This window comes from Panthera tigris, chromosome C2 (assembly GCF_018350195.1).
Source record: "Panthera tigris isolate Pti1 chromosome C2, P.tigris_Pti1_mat1.1, whole genome shotgun sequence".
Taxonomy (NCBI): Eukaryota; Metazoa; Chordata; class Mammalia; order Carnivora; family Felidae; genus Panthera; species Panthera tigris.
In genome coordinates this window covers 120,735,321-120,755,838 of record NC_056668.1, presented here as the reverse complement: position 1 = coordinate 120,755,838, position 20,518 = coordinate 120,735,321, and the positions used below count along the sequence as shown (strand labels likewise).

Genomic DNA, 20,518 nt, shown 5'->3' with positions numbered 1-20,518 from the left:
TTTTTGACTAATTTTTAAAAAAACACACACACCAGAATACTTAAGGATCGTTTCACTTATTCGTTCTTACTGATTTATTTATTTATTTCAACATGAATTTATTAATGCTGTAGAGCAAGGCCAAAGGGCCCACGGTGACCACTGAGCTGAATGCAAACAGGCTCACGAAGCGACCCACCTCTAAATAACCATAGGCCCTAACTAACCAATTACCAGTGGGCACAGTTCCTAAAATTATCAAAAAGGGAAAATTCCATACATTTCCTACCTCCTCACTGTGCCCTGTAACTGTGGCTCCTCACCCGTGCTTCGTTACAGTATCTCCTTTGCTGTCTTGCCCACTGCTTCCTTACAATGTATTCAGTAAACTTTTATCTCTTTTGTTCTGCCTTGGGTGAACTCTTTTATTGCCTGTGCCCCTGGCCTCCACCCAATCGGAGTGCCCCACATTTGATGGCTACTCCATCTGATCAGGACAACCCACAAATGCCAGGCCTTGTTTGAGTTAAGCAGTGAATTCCTGCTTTTATGGATCTTACTTCCTAGTGAATTACAGACAGTAAACCAACTATAAAAAGAAGTAAAATACACATTATTATAGATCAGATATCAGATGGGGATCATACTTAAGGGAAAAATAAAGCAAGAAAAGGAGATAAAGCATGTATGTCAGGGGTTGGGAGTTTTAGTTAGGATATCCAGAGAAGGCTGTACGAAGAAGAAGCATTTGAGTGAAGGCCAGAAGGTGTGAGGGAGCAAGCCATGTGTATCTGGGGAACGAGAATTCCAGGTAAGCCGAACAGCGAGTGCAAAGGCTTATGGCAGGAGGCTACCTGGTGTGTTCTAAAACCAGTATGGAAGCCAACATGGCTGGAGTGGAGTGAGAGGTAATGGGAGAGTCATAGGACAAAAAAAAAAATCCAAGAAGTAAGCATGGAGGGCAAGGGGACTTCTAGGCAATTATGATAACTTTAGTTTTTAACTCTATTGAGAATGGGAAGGCATTTGAGAATTTTGAGAGGAGTGACCTGATCTGACCCACATCTCAGCAGGATTACTCTAGCTCTATGTTGAAAATACATTGGAGGAGAGGTGAGGACAGAAGAAGGAAGACCAGTTAGGGAGTTTTCCCTAGAAAAATTAAACAGCCTTTCAGCAGACCCAGCACACCCAGCATGGCAGAGAATGAGAGTGAAGTAAGAAGCTGAAAAGAGGAGGATTAGGGAAAATTCTGCACACTCAACACTTGGGACACAGCCTTTACCATTACTGCAGCCTTCTTTGTCTGCCCTGCTTCCGGAGGCCCAAAGCCATGTAGAAGACTGGGGTATTCTTTGAAAACTGGATAGGCCCAGAGAAAGGAAAAACAGGTGCTGACACCTGGCCATGCCCTCATCATTCAAAGAAGCCCAGCAGGTAAGCAAGCCCTGCTCCTACAGAGGAGCTTCCCATAAGCCTTTGGATGCCTCATGCTTCACTGTGAACAGAAATCCAAACATCTCCAGATACTTGAGGCAATAGTTTGATATAGGAAACCAAGCCTGAGAGAAAAAAGGGAACTCTGAAGATAAAGAGACAATACAGAAAATTAAGAAATTAGTTATGACTCCTCCCAGTGAAACAGAAGATAATGCATCTGTGAAACAAGAACAGGATGCTATGAAAAAAGAATAATCAGAAAATAAGAAAAAGTTCTTGGCAAGTAAAAATGATAGCCAAAATAAAAATTTCAAAATGAATGTTGAAAGATGAATTCAAACAAGGCTTTAAAAAGTAGAACAAAAATAGGAAGATGAAAAATTAGAATATATTAGAGGGGATCAGTCTGTGAACACCAATATTTAACTCATAGCTCAGAAAGAGTGAACAGAGAAAAGTGGGGAGAGGGCATTATCAAATAAATCAAGAACTTTCCCAGAACTAACAGACATAAATCTGTATATTGAAAGAGCCCATTGAGTGCCCTGCACAGTGAATGATAAAAGCTATATCACCATGGCATTTAGAACACTAGGAATAAAGGGAAAAGTCTAACAATTACAGATAAATACTGTATATTATGTACAAAGAACTGAGAATCAGCATGACCTCAGACTTCTAAACCGGAAGCTAGAAACAATGAGGCACTGCCATGAAAACTCTATGAGAACTTTATACATTCCCAACTTCTAACCAAGTATGAGGATAAAGTAGTTTTCAGTACACAAGAACTCGAACTCTTTGCCTCCTCTGTTTCCTAGGAAGCTCCCAGAGAACACATTTGAGCAAAATGAGAATAAACCACAAAGATGAAGAATCCAGAATCCAGAAGTCAGGAGAACCAATACAGAAAAGTAGAAAAGAGAGTCCCAGGGGCACCTGACTGGTCCAATTGGTTAAGTGACTCTTGATTTTGGCTCAGGTCATGATCTCACCGTTTGGTTCGTGAGATTGAGCCCTCATCGGGCTCCACACTAATGGTGCAGAGCCTGCTTGGGATTCTCTCTCTCTCTCTCTCTCTCTCTCTCTCTCTCTTTCCTCTCCCCTACCTCCCTTTCTATCTCTGTGCCCCTCCCCTGAGCTCTCTCTCAAGATAAATAAACTTAAAAGAAAAAAAAAGAGAAAAAGAAAACAATCCCAGATGATGGTTGAAGGTCAGAACTAGTCCAAATGGACAGAAAAATAGAAGACTTTGGAAAGGAGGAATACTGTGGTAAAAACTGAATCGAGCTTTGGAAATACTTAAGTATTTTGCAAGAAATACTAATGGGTGTATGAAAAATAAAAGAAATTGGGGGAAATATTTAGAATTGGTACACAGGAAACTGTGCAAATGAAAAATTAACACTATTAACTCAGAAGAAAGTTATATAATTGGGGCACCTGACTGGCTCAGTCAGTAGATCATGTGATTCTTGATCTCAGATTGTTCAAGCCCCACATTGGGTGTAAAGATTACCTAAAAATAAAATCTTAAAAGTTTTATGAGTAAGAAAAATACTGTGAACAAAATATATATGACCATACCAGTCAATACAACAAGTGTTGATTTAACTAAAAATTTTGAAATAGAACTGTTGAGAGGTTTGGTGAGAAGATGGGATAACAGTCAATACATAAAATGTTTAATGGAAATATCATATAATATAAAAAGCACTTTCTTTGGAGTAAGGCAGCAAATCTCATGAAAAACAGCTGAATGAATGAGTATCAAGGAGGGCACTTGTGATGAACACTGGGTGTTATGTGCAAGTGATAAATCACCAGATTCTGCTCTTGAAATCAATATTACTCTATATGTTAACTAACTAGAATTTAAGTAAAAACGTGAAACCAAAAATAATAATACAAAAGAAAAAAACAACAGCTGAATGAGTTAAAAGTGGTTTTCTTTGGAGAAGAAGCCTGAGGGAAGGGAAAGGGTCTGTTGTTTTTCAGTGTGAACTTTTTAGGCCTGTTTGATTTTTTAGCTATATGTATGCATTACTTTGATTACATTTTTAGAGAATTGAAAAGTGCATAGCTTTTTTAAAAAATATTTTTCAATGTTTATTTTTGAGAGACAGAGAGAAAGAGAGACTGGGGGAGGGGGAGAGAGAGAGAGAGAGGGAGATACAGAATCCAAAGCAGGCTCCAGGCTCGGAGCTGTCAGCACAGAGCCCAACATGGGGCTCAAACCCATGAACCGCGAAATCATGACCTGAGCTGAAGTTGGACGCTTACCTGACTGAGCCATCCAGGCACCCCAAGTGCATAGGTTTCTACCATGTGATTCATTGTTATATAATTCCATGTCAATATCTAATACTATCTGAAATCACCTCAGCTTCCACTAAGGAACTGAAGGCCTCACACGCTATAGAGCGTTGCCATATGGCTAGAGTTTTGTAAAGAAAAGCGAAAAGGATGACCAAAAGTGTGGTGTTCAGGGAACATGACAGTCTTTTGTGAGTTTGGCTGCCACATGAATCCTCTGAGGCCTTAAGCTGGCCCCGCCTGCCATACTCCTGGACCCATTTTAAGTGGTTTGCAGCCCCCGGCACTACTCACAGATGAGCCATGCATCCCACACTGCTCCCTCAGCTTCACAGTGATCAAGACTTTAGACCTTGTTTTCCTATTGAAGCTCTGTCCTCCTCTACATTTGTGCTTGCCTTTTTTTTAAAAAATAACTCTGAGTTTTGTTTTTCTCCATGACGATGATTTATACCTATTTGCTGTTAAATTCTGCATCAGTGAGAGATGATGTTTGGCTACATGGAACAGAACCAGCTATAGTGGCTTAATCAAGTAGAGGAAGACTGAGCAGGTACAGATGTGCCCCAACATCATTCCTTTCTCTTTCTCCACCATCTGCCTTAGCAGGTGGTTTTTATCCTCATAGTTTTAAGGTGGCTGCTTCACTGAAAGCCTCCCATCTCCATTCCAGACCAGAAGAAGAAGAAAGGGACAAGGAGATAGTGCTGGTACCTGTATGAAGGAATCTCAGAAATCCTCAGCGACTTTTGCTTATTTGCAGTTGGCCAGAAGCATGTCACATGCTCATCCCTAATTTTTAACTGGGAACATTGCTGCCATAAGAAAAATGTGAGCTCTGTTAGAAAATAAGGTCAGAGGCACCTACGTGGCTCAGTCATTTAAGCGCCTGACTCTTGGTTTAGGCTCAGGCCATGATATCACCATTTGTGGGTTCAAGCCCCACATCAGGCTTGCGCTGACAGCACAGAGCCTGCTTGGGATTCTCTCTTCCCCTCTCTCTGCCCCTCCTCTGCTCACATCCTCTCTCCCTCTTTCTCTCTCAAAACAGATAAAGAAAGAAAGAAAGAAAGAAAGAAAGAAAGAAAGAAAGAAAGAAAGAAAATAAAGTCAGAAAAGATATTAGGCAGGGAACTAGAAGTATTTGCCTTAAGCTCTTTTAGATTGCAATAAATAGGTCCACTGGTCCTTTCTACCCTAGACGTGGTCAAAGAGGCCTTTGCAGCCAGTGACCCCTCTGGAGTGGCCCAAGTGAGACACCAAGGTCTATATTAGACATTTGGCATGGTCCCTCATGTCACCTAGCAGACTTATGTCTATATAACCTGCTGCTCTACAAGGAAACATGGAAGACACTGGGCCAAAATCAGACCCAGGAAACATGAAGGGCTACTGCTCAACCTCTCAATCTAGGCACGTTCCTGGGACACTTCTTGCCCTAGATTTTGTTATGGCCCAGCCCCACCCTGAGGTTCCAGAGCAACTTTCCCTGCGACCCCACCTGATTTTTTGTGATGACCTGTATGTAGGATGGAATGACCCCAGCACACCAAGCATCAATAAGCACTGCTCACCAGAGGAAAAGATCCAAATAGGACACTGACTTTGCTTCTCTTCCAGGCACATATGTACGACTCAAGCCCCCAGCGACATGGTTTCTGGCCCTTTCCAAGCCTTGAAATTACAAACTGTATTGTCTTATACCTCCTGGTCCCTTATCCATATTCATCCACCTTGCCCTCCACTACCTTTTACTGTGCCCAGCCTGATTTGTTCTCACACCCTTACAACCATTTTCATGTTTCAACCTCAACTGACCCTCTGGAGGTGACATTCAGTACTATTTTTAAGGTTCATAATTTTCCTCTCAACCATATGTCTTACTTACCTGTCTGCTTCTAGCCTCTTCCTGGTGTATCCTGGCCTCCACAAACTACAGCTTGAGGCACCTGTGATACAAGCAGGACCTGGACATTGGCTAGATGAGAAACAGGAAGGGGGAGAAGGGCAAGTGCCATGGGAAATAAAAGAAAGATGGGCTGACACAGGCTCTCGGAATGGCATACTAGGTATTTGAGTCTTATTATTCTGACCCCAGTTTTGATGTGTGGGTGTAGGTCTTTCCCCTGACCACGAAACAACTGCCAAATGTGAGCGGGGTGTCCTACAATTCAACTCAATTCTGACCCTACATATCTGGAGATAGCATTAGATTCTACAGGTTAAGGGCTCTGTCACACGAGACTATCCCCTCCCCTCCACCACCACTTTAGACACCAATCACAAGTCCAAGTTGTTACTGTGCTTCTGACTGGCAGGCTGTAAATCTGAGGTTCTCATGACCCCCTCCTTGAGTTTTATTAATTTGCTAGAACAGCTAATAGGACTCAGGAAACCAGTTTATTTACTGGATTACTGGCTTATTACAAGGATATTAAATCAATAGCCAGATGAAGAGATATTTAGAGGGTGAGGTCTCAAACAAAGGAGCTCTGTCCTCATAGAGTTTGGGGCCCAGCATGGTGGCACACAGAAGCATTCTGGTTTCCCAACCTGGAAGCTCTTTGAATCCTGTCCTTTGGGTTTTTATGGAGGTTTCATACATAGGCATGATTGATTAAATCATTGACCACTGGTGATTGATTCAACCTCTAGCCCCTTTCCCCTCCCTGGAAATCAGGGCGTAGGACTGAAGGTTTTAACCCTCTATTTATGGTTGGTTTCCCTTGGCAACCAGCCCCATCCTTAGGTGCTATCCAAAAATCACCTCGCTATCATAAACTCCGGTGTGGTGGAAAGGGGCTTGTTATGAATTATAAGGCACCCATTTCCCCTTTGTGGCTCTAAGGTGTTTTCAGGAACTGAGAACAAGGGACCAAATGTTATATTTTTCAAATCTTCTTTTTTAAATGAATTCCAGTGTGGCTAACATAAGTGTTATATTAGTTTCAGGTGTACCATATAGTGATTGAACAATTCTCTACATTACTCAGTGCTCATCGTGATGTGTACTTTTTAACCCCCGTCACCTATTTCACCCATTCCCCTACATACACCTAAGAGACCAAATGTTATAAGAAGAGATGCTCCCATTGCTCTTATTGCTCAGGAAATTCCAAGGGTTTGGGAGCCAGGAACCACGGACAAAGACCAAATATATATGAGAAATATGGATGACCAAATATATATTTCTTCTAATCACAATATTGCAGGTCTTTATAGGAAAATCAGTGAGAAATCTTGGGCTCAAGTGATACAAGACCAACCCAAACTGATTTAAGTACACACACACACACACACACACACACAAATTGTTGACCCATATAACTAAAAGCCCATGGGTGGTTCTAGCTACAGGTCCAGGTGGATTCAGGGGCTCAAATAACACTACCTACCTTCATCTCCTGGAAGTTCTGCTTCTGTGTTGACTATATTCTCAAGCAGGTTCTTCCCACACAGTGACAAGTTGGGTAGCACTAGCTAGAAGTTTACATTGTGCCAGTTTAATCTAAGAAAGAGCCTTTCTCCTGATTTCATTGGACCATCATGAGTCACATGCATAGCTGTTAACACATCACTGTGCCAGGGAGAATAAATCCACTAATTGATCAGATTTGGGTTATGTGCCTGTCTAGCCTGAGAGCACAGGGGAGTGGAACCCCAAAGTAAATTCGAGATTCTGTTCCAGAAAGCAGCTAAAATGCAAGCTGGACAAGAAAAACCAAGAGACATCCACTAAAGATGAAGGGCCAGGGGAGCATGGGTAGGTCAGTCGGTTAAGTGGTGACTCTTGATTTCTGCTCAGGTCATGATCTCGCAGTTCAAGCCCCATATCTTGCTCTGCACTCACAGTGCAGAGCCTGCTTAGGATTCTCTCTCTGTCCCTTCCCTGCTCATGCTCAATCTCTCCCCCTCAAAAAAAAAAAAAAAAAGATGACGAGCCAATAAAGTATTAGAGGTAATGAAAGACAAGATTAGAATTTCACTTTCAGATGATTAATCTGGAAGTAGAGCCCAGAATGGATTTGGGGCTGGGAAAGTCTGAGGCTAGGAAGACTAGTTAGAAGGCCACTGGAATTATCCAGGTAAACATATGACAGTAGGAATGGAAAAGAAAGGACTAGGGTAAGAAGTTATTACAGAAATAAATTGTTATGGATCACTCACATTAAGAGGGAGGGGTGCCTGGGTGGCTCAGTCCGCTGAGCCTCCAACTGTTGATTTTGGCTCAGATCATGACCTTGTGAGATCAAGCCCCACGTCCGGTATCAGACTCCCCACAGGGTGTGGTGCCTGCTTGGGATTCTCTCTCTCCCTCTCTGTCTGCCTCTCCCCCTCTCAAAATAAATACAGAAACAACTATATAGATATAGATATAGGAAAAAGGTATTAAGTGAAAGGAATTTTGCCCAATTAATAAGAATGTGGGAGAATGCCCCTCTCAGAAGCCCCAGACTTACTCCATTAAATGGAGTTGTGAAATATCTTACGCATTTACTGTTATGTTCTTTCGCCCATCAGGTAAATGTCCAGTCTTAAAAATTACAGTCACTCCTCAAATCTCTTCAGAAACCTTCAGATCTATTTGGAAAAATAGCAAGAAATCTAGTATTACCTGTAAAAAGAAGAAAAAGGTATGCTCTCGGATGTCTGTGTCTGTGAATTTCAGCCACCAGGGGAGTGCTGTATGGATTCCTGGGCACTAAACTGGGGTAGATGCCATCCTCAGCAGATTTTGCACTTGATAAAATCATGAGAATTTTGGTTCTGGGTAACAGTATCCTTGTGATGGATGATGATTGGACAAGGGACAAGTAGTAAGGGAACAACATAGTTCCCTCAAATGTTAGTGCAAATCTTGCCTCCTGTCTTCAACTTTCCCACTTCCCACCCAAATCCTGGTTCCTGTTAGCTTATTGTGGATTTGAAATGGTGAATTTACTCAAACTATTTATGAAGCATGTGGGATCTATTAGGGGGTAATGATTTACATATGTTTGCTCTTTATTGTATGAAGTTGAACTTCCTTTTTTTTTTTTAATTTGTGATTCTTGTTCATTATTTCACAGGCTAAAAACTGAATGTGGATGCCATATCTTTTTATGGGTGCTATCTATCTTCATAGCCTAGAAAGATATTGCTTGTTCAATAATAATAGTTTTCACTGGAACTGTGCCTCTTTCAAGTTCTAAATTTTGATGACTATTTTATGAAAGTTCAAAGTAGTGTTAATCCTATAATGCTTGTCATTTTCAAAAATGTGGGTTTCACAAGTTGGCCTTAGTAAAAATAGGTAGGATTCTTCTCTGGGGCTTCTTATGTGCATGTGAAATTTATAATTTAAAGGAAGTTGTGATCTTTAAGAAAGAAAGAAAGAAACTACTTCCATAAGTATATCTATAGTTGGGAACAATAGGAATATTTGGAAGTAATAACCACTTTCTGAAAGACAGCGTCTCCCAAAATGGGGATCTTCCCCAAATGAGGAAACTTCTAATCACTTTATCCCCCTGCCCCATGAAGATATCTGCTCCATGGGAAAGGCAAGAGGTACAGTTGACCGATGTATGGATGATAAATTGGATGAGTTGAAAGTCATATGTATGACAATATGGTGCAGGGATGAAAAACATGGACTGGGGAATGAAATGGACTGAAATTTTCTGGAAAACTGCTGCTTTCCAGGTGTGTGACATTAGCCAAGTCAGTGAGCCTCGATGAGCCTCAGTTTTCCCTGATGCAAGATACAGATAAGAATAGCACCTGTCTCATGAGATGACACATGTCAAGCATTTTGGGACAATACTTGTTTCATAGTGCATGCTCAAATATAAATATTAGTGGCTACTATTATTTTTGATGTTAGAATTGAATGTTTCCAGTTATTTCACTTGGAACAGCTACACAAGAAAAAAGGAAAAGAAAGAAAAAAAAAAAGACTTAAGACCTCTTCATTTTTGAAGTTAAAAAAAAAATCACAACAACCAAGACTGTCGGGGTGCCTGACTAGCTCAATTGGGAAGGCATGAGACTCTTGATTTCAGGATCATGAGTTCAAGCCCCACGTTGGGTGTGGAGCCTGTTTAAAATTAAATTAAATTAAATAGGGGCACCTGGGCGGCTCAGTCAATTAGCTGTCTGACTCTTGATCTCAGCTCAGGTCTTGATCTCAGAGTTGTGAGTTCAGGCTCTGTGTTGGGCACTCTGTGTTGGGCACTGTGTTGGGCACTGGGCTCTGTGTGAAGCCTACTTAAAAAAATTAATTAATTAACTAATTAATTAAAGTTATTTTTTAAAAGGAAAGACTGTCATTCATATTATATACAAATGTAACAAGTTCTGGCAAGTCTGTGGAACCAAACTATCTGTGGAGTTGAGGATGGGTAGAGTAAATTATGTCCACCCTTAAATATCTTAGCATCTAGCTAGGAAGACAAGATTCTCATCCGTTAAAAGTAAACAATAATAGAGTGTAAGAGTTGAAATAACAGATCTTCAGAACTTACACATCCAGTGTGTGAGGCCTCCTGAGAAATTGTTCCTGCTTAAAAAAAAAAAAAAGACCTTTTTGAAATCTGCCACAGACATCCACTGGGTCGGAGTGTAAAATCTTTGTGCCTCTTTAGAAGTCTTTTGACAACGTCTATCAAAATTAAAAATACATAACTTTTGGCCTAGGCATTCTACTTCTAGAAATTTATTTTACATATATACTCTCACAGATGAGTTAGAAAATATTTATAATGATGTTCACTGCAGCACTGCTTATTATACATTGGAAACAGCTAAATGTCTCTCAAAGGCTTCTCAGAGAAATCCTCAGAGAAATGGGGCAATACTGTGCAACCATCAAGAATACTGTGCATATGGAAGTGCTTATGTGGAAAGTGTCCTCTCATACTACACAAAAAGAGCAGGCTAGAGAATAATATGTGTAAAAAAACTCATATGAAAAATGTTGTAATATGTAATATGTACCAACAATCCCACTTCTGGGTATATACCCAAAAGAATTGAAAGCAGGGTTATGAAGAGATATTTGTACCCTCATGTTCACAGTGGTGTTATTCACAAGAGTCAAAATGTGCAAGTAACTCAAATGTCTATTGATGGATGAATGGATAAGCAAAATGTGGCCTGTCCACACAATAGAATATTACTAAACATTAAAAAAGAAGGAAATTGGGGCGCCTGGGTGGCTCAGTCAATTAAGCATCCGACTTTGGCTCAGGTTATGATCTCACCGTTCATGACTTTGAGCCCCGAGTCGGGCTCTGTGCTGACAGCCCAGAGCCTGGAGCCTGCTTCAGATTTTGCATCTCACTCTCTCTCTCTCTCTCTCTGACCCTCCCCTGCTCGTGCTCTGTCTCTCTCTCAAAAATAAATAAACTTGGGGCGCCTGGGTGGCTTGGCCAGTTAAGCGTCCGACTTCGGCTCAGGTCATGATCTCACAGTCCGTGAGTTCGAGCCCCGCGTCGGGCTCTGTGCTGACAGCTCAGAGCCTGGAGCCCATTTCAGATTGTGTGTCTCCCTCTCTCTCTGCCCCTCCCCTGTTCATACTCTGTCTCTCTCTGTCTCAAAAATAAATAAACGTTAAAAAAATAATAATAATAAAAAATAAATAAATAAACTTAAAAAAATAAATAAATAAAAAGGAAATTCTGACACATGCTACAACATGGATGAAACTTGAAGACACTGTGCTAAATGAAATAAACCAGTCACAAAAAGATAAATACTGTATGATTCCACTTATATGAGATACCTCGGATAATTAAACTCAGAAATCAAGTAAAATGCTGGTTCCTGAGAGAAGAAGGGCAGATAGAAAATTGTTTGATGAATATAGTTTCCATTTTGGAAGATGAAAAAGCTATGGACTTTGTAAATGTAAATGTAAACTTTGACAATGTAAATGTACCTAATACTATGGAACTCTACACAAAATAGTGATAAACTTCATTGTGTGTATTTTATCACAATTAAAATTTTTTAAATGATTTGTATTATGTATCTGTACATGTATAGGAATTTCTGGAGAGTCTATTAACAGTACTTGCTTTTTTTCATTGTAGATCATTTTACTATTTTAACATTTTTATCATTTATGAGCGGTCAATTTAAATTTCTTTCATTTTTTTAATGTCTATTTGAGAGAGAGAGAGAGACAGAGCATGAGCATGCACACGTGCAAGCAGGGGAGGGGCAGAGAGAGAGGGAGAGAGAGAATCCCATGGGGGCTCTGCACTGACGGTGTGGAGCCTGCTTGGGATTCTCTCTCTCTCTCTCTCTCTCTCTCTCTCTGCCCTGCTTGTGCACTCTCTCTCTCAAAATACATAAATAAACTTTTTAAGAACAAACACTTAAATTGTTTGATAAACATCAGTAATAGCCTTTTTTGGTTGCTATGTGACCTGGTGACAAAAGAGTACAGTAAGTGCTGTGATTTCCCAGAAATATTATAGGAATATATGTTGGCAAAGAGCAGTGAGTGAAGACACAAAGATGAGTACATTTTTCCTCAGTACAGAGAGCAATCCAGCTGGAGCAGGTAGGGGAAGTTCTGTCCGGTTGAAGAGATGTTCAAGTGTAGGGAAAAAAGAGTGTCCTTGAGTTTTCAGCATTTCAACTGCATGTCTCTCCTTTTTCTTTCAAACCGCCCCGTTCCCAACAGCAGAGTGCATTTTATCCTTGTCTAGTACCGGCCTTCCTCCTTTGTTAGATGTTTGCATTTAGAGCCGTCTCTAGTCTGATGTGTGGTCGTTTAACATGAACAGAACATGTGTTTTGTATGGTTCATCTGGGTTTGTTTACAAGCATTTTTATCTGGCTCATAAAGTTAGTGTGGTCAGATTAACATCTGCCACCACTTCTACTGCTCTGTTCTGGCTGACAGCTTGGGAGAGGAGTGCTTTCTTCACTCATTTCCTGGTCTGGAGGGCCTCCCATCTCCCCCCAGTTCAAACTTGACCTCTTCCATGAGGCTTTTCCTGACAGCATCAGTCCTCAGCATTATCTCTGTCCTTCACAGCACTTCACATTCCACTCAACAAGCCGCACACATACCATCTAGCCAAATGTGACCCTGTGTCCATATTTCCATTTTTACATATTTATGCATCCTTGTATCCTCTGCCAAACTCCTTGAGTTTGGTTAGCTCCTATCCAGGCACAAGGCCCAGTATCAGGAGACCAAGAGATGTTGAGAGGCCCATTAAGAGGAGATCGGATGTTCTGAATTCCAAACCTTTGGTAACAGGTGTCCACCACTAGGTGGTGGTGGTGATCAGGCATCTCCTTAGGCGTTCACTACCTCAGCGTTCTTATCTTTTAAATGAAGATGTTGTCTGCTTTGCTTGAGAAAACGGAAGAACATGACCCCGGGCTAAAAGTAGAAGAACCCACGTTTCATAACTGTCAGCTTCACGTAACAGCAGTGTACTCCTTAAATTGCTTTTCTGGACCTTATTAAAAGGAGGAGGTCAAACTAGATCAGAGGTTTTCGGAGCCTGGATGCCAGGGTTCTTGGCATCCTTCCAGGGGACCAATAGGTCAAAACTATTTGCATAACAGTATTCAGAGCTATTTCTCTCTTTTCACTCAATTAAAATTTATTAAAAAGCAAATATATGCATCTTACATAAAGTCTCTTTAAGGTCCTAATAATTTTTAAGTATAACGGGGTCCTGAGCCCAAAAAGTTTGAGAACCACTGAACCAGGTTTCTCAGAACTTCTGAGGCCAGACGTTTCCTAGATACCAAGAAGAAGGTGGTGTTAAAGGCCTGGTCCCAGCTCTGAAAGAGTTTACGAGTCGCGGGGCGGGGGGGGGGGGGGGGGGGTGGAACGAGACAAATGGTTATATTAACAAGATAATTTGTGAGAGTGCTAAGTTTCACGAAGTCACACAGCAAGGCATCTGATGCCTGCACAGTGTGCTCCGCAGCACGGGAGAGCAACACTCAACAGCACACCGCCCGGGGTTCACAACGGAAACTCCCTGGAGGCCCTCAGCCCTTGGGGTTGCCCCAGCGAGCCGCGGTGCAGGGAGAAATGCGCCAAAGCGCTAGCGTCATGTGACGTCACTGGGCCGCGCCAGCCAATCCGGGCGGTCCTTGTCGTAGGCACCGCGGTGGCCCGCGGCCTGCAGGCGGCGCTGTGGGCCCGCCGGGCGGCCCCACAGAGCCGCCATAGCCGCCCGCCTACCCCGACTTAACGTCTCCGCTGTCGGCTCCGCGCCGCCGCCATGGCCGACGTGGAAGACGGCGAGGAACCCTGCGCCCTGTCCTCTCACTCCGGGAGCGCAGGCTCCAAGTCAGGAGGCGACAAAATGTTCTCTCTCAAGAAGTGGAACGCGGTGGCCATGTGGAGCTGGGACGTGGAGTGCGATACGTGCGCCATCTGCAGGGTCCAGGTGATGGGTAAGCGCTGCACGCGAGGCCGGGGCCGAACTACGGCCTCCGCGGGCCGATTCTGGGCGTGGAGGACGGGCGAAGGCTGGGAGAGACCCCAGTCCAGAGGAGTGGGGGCGGGGTGCCGGGAGCCACCGGTGCTGCTGCTGGCCCGAGGGCTGCTGCTGCCGCCGCCTGGGGCTCAGCAGGCGCCCAGCGCCCGGACCTGGTATTCTAGGGATAGAAACGGGCAGTGAGCTGAGGAATTAAGGTAATTTCTGGTAGTGATGGGTGTGGCCAAGGAAATAAAACTGGATGATTTGTTGGCCGCTGGGAGAAGCCACTTGGGTTTGTTTGGCCAGCTCCATGCCTAAAAGCAAACCGCAAAGGGGTCAGGGTAAAGGCCCTGAATAAGTAGGGCACTTGAATGGTTGTGGTCACGCACCAAAGTGATGCTCTGGAGTCATCTTCCACAGAAACGACACCCTCAGTTCGCTCTTGAGAGGCGAGAGGAAGAAAATGTTCCTAGCCATTGCCATTTCCGAGTTAGCTACTGCTATTCTGTGGGCTTTTAACTCTGGATGTTTCAGGATGGGCAGATGGCACTCGCTTGTCTTGAAGGGGGATACAGTGTGGTTCACGAATATTTTTAAGGTTCATGGGAGTTGAAGAATGTAAGCCCTTTATTCAGAAACATAAAACTTTTTCTGGCCCCTCCTATCAAAGGATGCCATTTTCTGAAGATCCTGCCCTGTCTGAGTCAGGCCTTTGTGGAGAGCCCTGTTGTACAAATAAGTCTTAACTTCTTTCTATGATATTTCGAATAAAACTACTGGGCCACGCGAAACCTTTCAGAACAGCTTCATCCTTTTATATTTTATATCCTGTCTTTTTTAAGGTCTCAGACCACCTTGAAAAAGAGATGCTATTCTAAATGCCAGTTATTTTTTTAAACAGAGCATTTAAAACTACTGAGAGAGAATCTTAATTTTGTTTCTTGGGGGTAGGTGAAAACTGAGGTTGTATAGCTTGAAAACTTTGTGTCTTGCTCTGAAAAATGACAGAATTGGAGAAAATAAACAGAATTTCTCTCTCAAGGGATGAAATTTAAACCTACCAGAATCAAGAGATTTTTTCAATTTACACTCTTTAGTACACACTTGTTTTTTATTCATGAGGACTTGCTTCAAAGAGGATTTACAGCAAAGGGATTCAGATTTTTTTTACTTTTTACTTTTGAAAGAACTTGATTTCAGACATGATCCACTTGTTTTGCATATTAGGTCTTAAAAGTACCTAGCTTATTGGCCTGCAATACAGCCCCCTTACCCCACCCCTTACTTAAGAACTAGAATCATAATTTCCAGTTTGGGTGGCGTTGTTAACTTATCCAGGCCACTTAATCTTTTCTTCTTTTGCAAGACAAGCTTTGCTAAAAATTTTATCCCCTAAATATCCTTTAGTTCAAAATGAAGAATGTTCCTGAAAAGTGTGTTTTATATTTCTACCCAAAGAAAAATTTTAGATCTGTAGGTAGAAATGCAGAATTCAGAGTAATGGTTGACATCTTTGCAACACATAAACTTTACTGGGATATTTGGAGTAAGTCAAAATATGGGCTATAAATGTTTCACATTCACATTAGCTTTCTAATTATAGCAAGTGTTCTGCTACTGTGGATTCATTTTGCAGATTTGCAACAGCTGTACTTTGAGTTCAGCAAAGTGTTCTGGACTAGACCTTTGTATTTTCTTTATGAGGTGTTAAAATCCATTTAGTGGTCAGGTGACAGCAGAAGGAAGTTTGTTTTTCAGACTTCCCAAGCTAACCCTAGTTAGCATCATTCTAAAAGGAGTTACTGTTATTGTACTCCTTAGAAATGTTTTGTTTTAGATTTTAGGAATATCGTGAAAAGAATTTTTTTCTTTTATCTAAAACTTTAGGACTTTTTATAGATTTAGGTTGGGTTTTGATAATGAGTCTAAATCAAATGTCAGTCATAATCCCGAGATTCCTAGATTCTGCAAAAGAGGCCACTTAATTCCTTAAATTTTCAAATTCCTCTCATACACCTAAATGATTTGTTACGACTTCTTGATCCAAGATCTGCCTGTCAGCCCATTCTGATGTGGTTAACACTCTCTGGTTTCCTTCGTTCTGAAAGGAGCAGATGGCACAGTGAGCAAGTGTTGAAGAAGAGGAAAATAGGTTTGCTAGTACTGCTGAGTTCTAAAGAGCCAGAGTAACCCTTCATGGCTATTTATGTTAACTTGGACATTTGACATACCTTCTGGAGTCTTGTTTTCCTAATTTGTGAAAGAGGTAGTTGGGTACACAGACTGTAATTCTGTGATTATACAGAACCAGAGCTGTGTCCTCACCCTTATATCATGATCCTTATGATATTTAGTTGTTTGCCTGCCTACCTCCCCATTTCCTGGTGAGACCAGGGACCCAGACTTGGTCATTTTGGTGTCCCCAGTGCATAACTCCATATACAGAGCAGATACTCAGCAATTGTGGGATTGAAGAAAGCCTCAGGAGGCAGTGGTTGTTTTCAGTCCACACCGAAGTGGCCAGGGTGGTGTGTTTTTTTAGGGTAAGAGCATGCAGAGAGGAGCAAACAAATGCCTGAGCATAATCCAGTGTTAAGAAAAGGACCAGGCTTCAGCTCCACCGTGTATCTATTTTTACAGAATTCTTTTTCTCTAATTTATGTTAAAAACTATTTTGTTGTTGTTGTTGGTTTGAACTTCCTTTTACCTATCTTGGACTCCTCTTCCAGCTAGTGAATGAATCCATTTCATTGGTCCCTAAAATATCCTATAGTACCTCCTTCATCAAGCAAATAGTAGTGTAGATTAAATTTTGAAAACTAATATACCCTTTAGGTTCCCATTCCTAAAATGTACTCCCAAGTAAATTATTAAAATACATTGCCATTGTTGGATAAATGCTTTGGACTCAGACATATTTGTAGAAGGAGCATTTTCTTAAAAAAAAAAAAAGAGAGAGAGAGAGAATCTAGTATTTAAGAGGTTCTTTAAAAATTAATTTTAATTTAATTTTTATATAGATCATACAGTCACAACATTCAGAATTTTAAGAAACTATACAATGAAGACTCCTTCCCATTCCATCTTCTCTTAGGTAGACTTTATTATTAGTTACTTGATTATTCTTCTAGAGTTTCTTTATGTGTGTACAGGCAAATACCAATTTATATGCATGGCTTACGTTTAAAAGGTGTCTTGAAAATAAGCTACCCCCAAGGTTGATCTATGTGAGCATGCCCAGTGAGCTTATAGGAACTTCTAGTATAACGAAGTATGGCATAGTTTTCTCTGGTGGTTGAATCCACCTCGGGGACACCTTTTTATCAGAGCTGGTGAAAATAGAGGGTCAGTAACCCATGTGAAATTGCTCCTGGTCATAAGTAAATGAGTAGAGTGCCTTGCACTTTATTCATCTTTAAACAGTTATGTTTAGATGAGAAATAAATAGTTTGAATCTTTTATCTCCATCTCTAACCCTTTGGGCTTTTATTTGACTTTGAAGTGTCTGGGTTTTAGAAATTGCATTCTGAGCATCAGAATGAGAATTGCTATTTGTTTACTTTTAGATGCCTGTCTTAGATGTCAAGCTGAAAACAAACAAGAGGATTGTGTTGGTATGTTGTAATTTCATTCTCTTGCTTTTTCAACTGAAGGTTTTCTCTCAGTGGGGATGTTTGAATTTGTGATTAAGATTGACTTTATCAATACATAAAAATAAACTGTAAAGCAGTGATCTATTATTAATGTAAAATGTGTTAGTTCTCAAAAGGCCTTAATGGAATTAATCTGCAAGTTCTTTTATTGCCTGTAATTAAGAAGAATTGATTATATATTCCAGACATGGCCATAGTAAATATTTGATAATCAACAAAGAAATAATTCTTTTCTGTTAAGAAAATTGTAAGGGATTACCAAAATGTCATTTAAATTTTAACTGTGTTATAGGTCAGATTTGGTAGGGTTTTATTCTAATAAAGCATTGCAGTTTTCAGTACTGTTATTATTCAGTATTTAACTTTTCAGCCAACATAGAAAAAATTCTAAGTGCTCTCTTTTGCAATGTAGTTTGTATATGGAAATCTGTTGAATTTTGCTAATAGCCTGGGACTACAAAAGTTGTTTTAGGATAAATATTTTAAGCAGTTCAAAGGTTTTTATGTCCTAGTTCTTGAAGTCATCACTTCTAGATTGCTATATATAAAAGCTTTTCTGAAAATGAAAGGTTAACTTTGTACTTTGTGTTTGCGTGGTTTATATATAGCTTTTTAATAATGATGTATTCAGTATTTATCAAATCCTGTTTCTTCCCCCTGAAACACTTAAAGTGATTTCCTTTTGCTTCCTACTCCCTGTAGCCAGTTTTCATAAGAAGTTGGTTATTTTTTTCTTTTTTTCCATGTTCTTTCATTGTTCTGTTATCATATAGGTCAAGCAAGGGACAAATAAAGCCCACATTTGAGATTGCATTTCAGATTATGGGAGATTGCCCTTGGTTTAAGAAATATTTAACTTGAGAATTGTGAGGTTTAGGGCACCTTTCTTTGATCACAGAAAGTCCTCTGTTTCTAGCCAACCACTTTGAAAAGTTCATGTGTTTGTCACATGAGGAATTGCACTGCTTATGGATGACATCAACACTTCTAGAAAATAACTGAGTAGATGTACAGCTGATAATGTTTAGAAGTATGTCATCTATTTATAACAGACTACTATGAACTGAAAACTCATGTTGGTAAATAAAAATCAGGAGGATGTTTTTCAATAAATAAAGATCAAAAGGTCTCCAAGGTCAGTCTTTGACTGAGAAGGTCTGGGATCTAAGGAAGGCTCAAGTTCTTTAATCTCCTAACTTCAGGAAGACAGCATGTGGAGCTGTGTAGGGGCTGGGGGCCACCACATCACTCACAGACTCTAAACAATGATGAAAAAGTCCCCCAGTCACAGCGCCTCATCTCACTTCTTAAGTGTGGTTTACACAGGTAAGTTGTTACTTCTTTATAGATAGAAAAAATGTTGACTAATTAGCCATCTTTATTCAAGATTATGAATCATGATTATTCTTCATAATATAAAATAGCCTGTAATTTTGAGTTGGATAATTTAAATTAAAATATGTAATGTCACATATTCTTTTTTTTTTTTTTTCCTTTCAGTGGTCTGGGGAGAATGTAATCATTCCTTCCACAACTGCTGCATGTCTCTGTGGGTGAAACAGAACAATCGCTGCCCTCTCTGCCAGCAGGATTGGGTGGTCCAAAGAATCGGCAAATGAGAGTGGAGGCTTTCTTAGTGCATTTGTTTGGAGCCCTGGTGGATCTTGTTATCAAGTGCCCTACAAAGGCCAGAACACTCCAGGGAACTAATTCTTCAAATAGGAGGAGATGGCTCTGTGGTCCTTTGGTACTCATCAAAGGCATGGCTTAGCATTTTGTTTTATTTTCAGAAATTCTCTACAATTAAGAAGATAATTTATTAAAGATGGTCTTTCCTACCTCTGTGGTATGTATCCCACACACTGCTTAGAAGTGCTTTAAAGGAGGAGAGAGCTACAAATTTAATGACTTTATAATTTGCTTATTGGTATCCAGGGGGTTGTGGAAGCAGTTCCATTCAGAAGAGAACTTGTTGCATGCTTATAGTTGATCAGTTTAAGAAAAAAAAAAAAAAAAAGACAATGTTACAGAAACAAATAAAGTGCAGTTTAAAACCCAACTCTTATCCTTAATTTGTCCCTCATATTTATTTTTGGCTGGGAGGGGGTGATTCATGAAGTCTTTGTATGATATAATGAAAATTTTAAGTTTGGACCAGTGAACAGGGTAAATAAAATTTAATCTTCAGGCATATGGAATTGTGGTTGTCTTTTAGGCTATTATCCTCTATCTTTGGTTCATCAAGAAAACCTAAATCTGTACTCACCTCACTGTCCAAACATTGAATAGTAAAGAACGGAAGTATTTGTTCTGGTCAGATTATGTTGTAATTTAACTGTTTTAGGTAGAATGTTAATGAGGGGGAAATGTTTACCACTGTAGCACTGGGTCAAAAAGTTTATTTTATTACACAGTGTTTTAATAAATGGTTTATTCTGTTTACTTCATTTGAATTGTCATTATTACAATTTTTAAATTTTTTTTTAATGTTTATTTATTTTTGAGAGACAGAGACAGAGTGTGAGCAGGGGAGGGGCAGAGAGAGAGAGAAAGACACAGAATCTGAAGAGACTCCAGGCTTTGAGCTGTCAGCACAGAGCCTGACGCGGGTCTCGAACTCACAAGCCGTGAGATCATAACCTGAGCCGAAATCAAATGCTCAACCGACTAAGCCACCCAGGCTCC

The 20,518-nt window shown here is 40.6% G+C and overlaps 2 protein-coding genes across 4 annotated transcripts in view; both read left to right on the top strand.

Moving 5' to 3' along the window:
- The window catches only part of LOC102951869, a 50,792-nt gene extending 40,978 nt beyond the window's left edge, over positions 1–9,814 (top strand). Inside the window, exons 10-11 of one of the 2 annotated variants that reach the window (XM_042956968.1) lie at positions 8,257–8,369; positions 8,805–9,814. In XM_042956968.1, the coding sequence (XP_042812902.1) occupies positions 8,257–8,369; positions 8,805–8,816 (125 nt within the window). In that variant the 3' untranslated portion in view covers positions 8,817–9,814. Of the gene's footprint in view, positions 1–8,256; positions 8,540–8,804 lie in introns of those variants that run through there. The other variant, XM_042956967.1, reaches the window with a different exon arrangement.
- A 4,034-nt stretch (positions 9,815–13,848) lies between these two features.
- RNF7 (ring finger protein 7) lies at positions 13,849–20,280 on the top strand. 2 transcript variants are annotated; one of them, XM_042956719.1, is made up of 3 exons: positions 13,849–14,147; positions 17,747–17,794; positions 19,334–20,280. In XM_042956719.1, the coding sequence occupies exons 1-3, from the start codon at positions 13,980–13,982 to the stop codon at positions 19,388–19,390; spliced, it is 273 nt and encodes a 90-aa protein (XP_042812653.1). In that variant the 5' UTR covers positions 13,849–13,979; the 3' UTR covers positions 19,391–20,280. The 2 variants fall into 2 exon arrangements, with proteins under 2 accessions (XP_042812653.1, XP_015394843.2); XM_015539357.2 differs by having other exon boundaries at positions 13,856–14,154.
- The last annotated feature ends 238 nt before the right edge of the window (positions 20,281–20,518 follow it).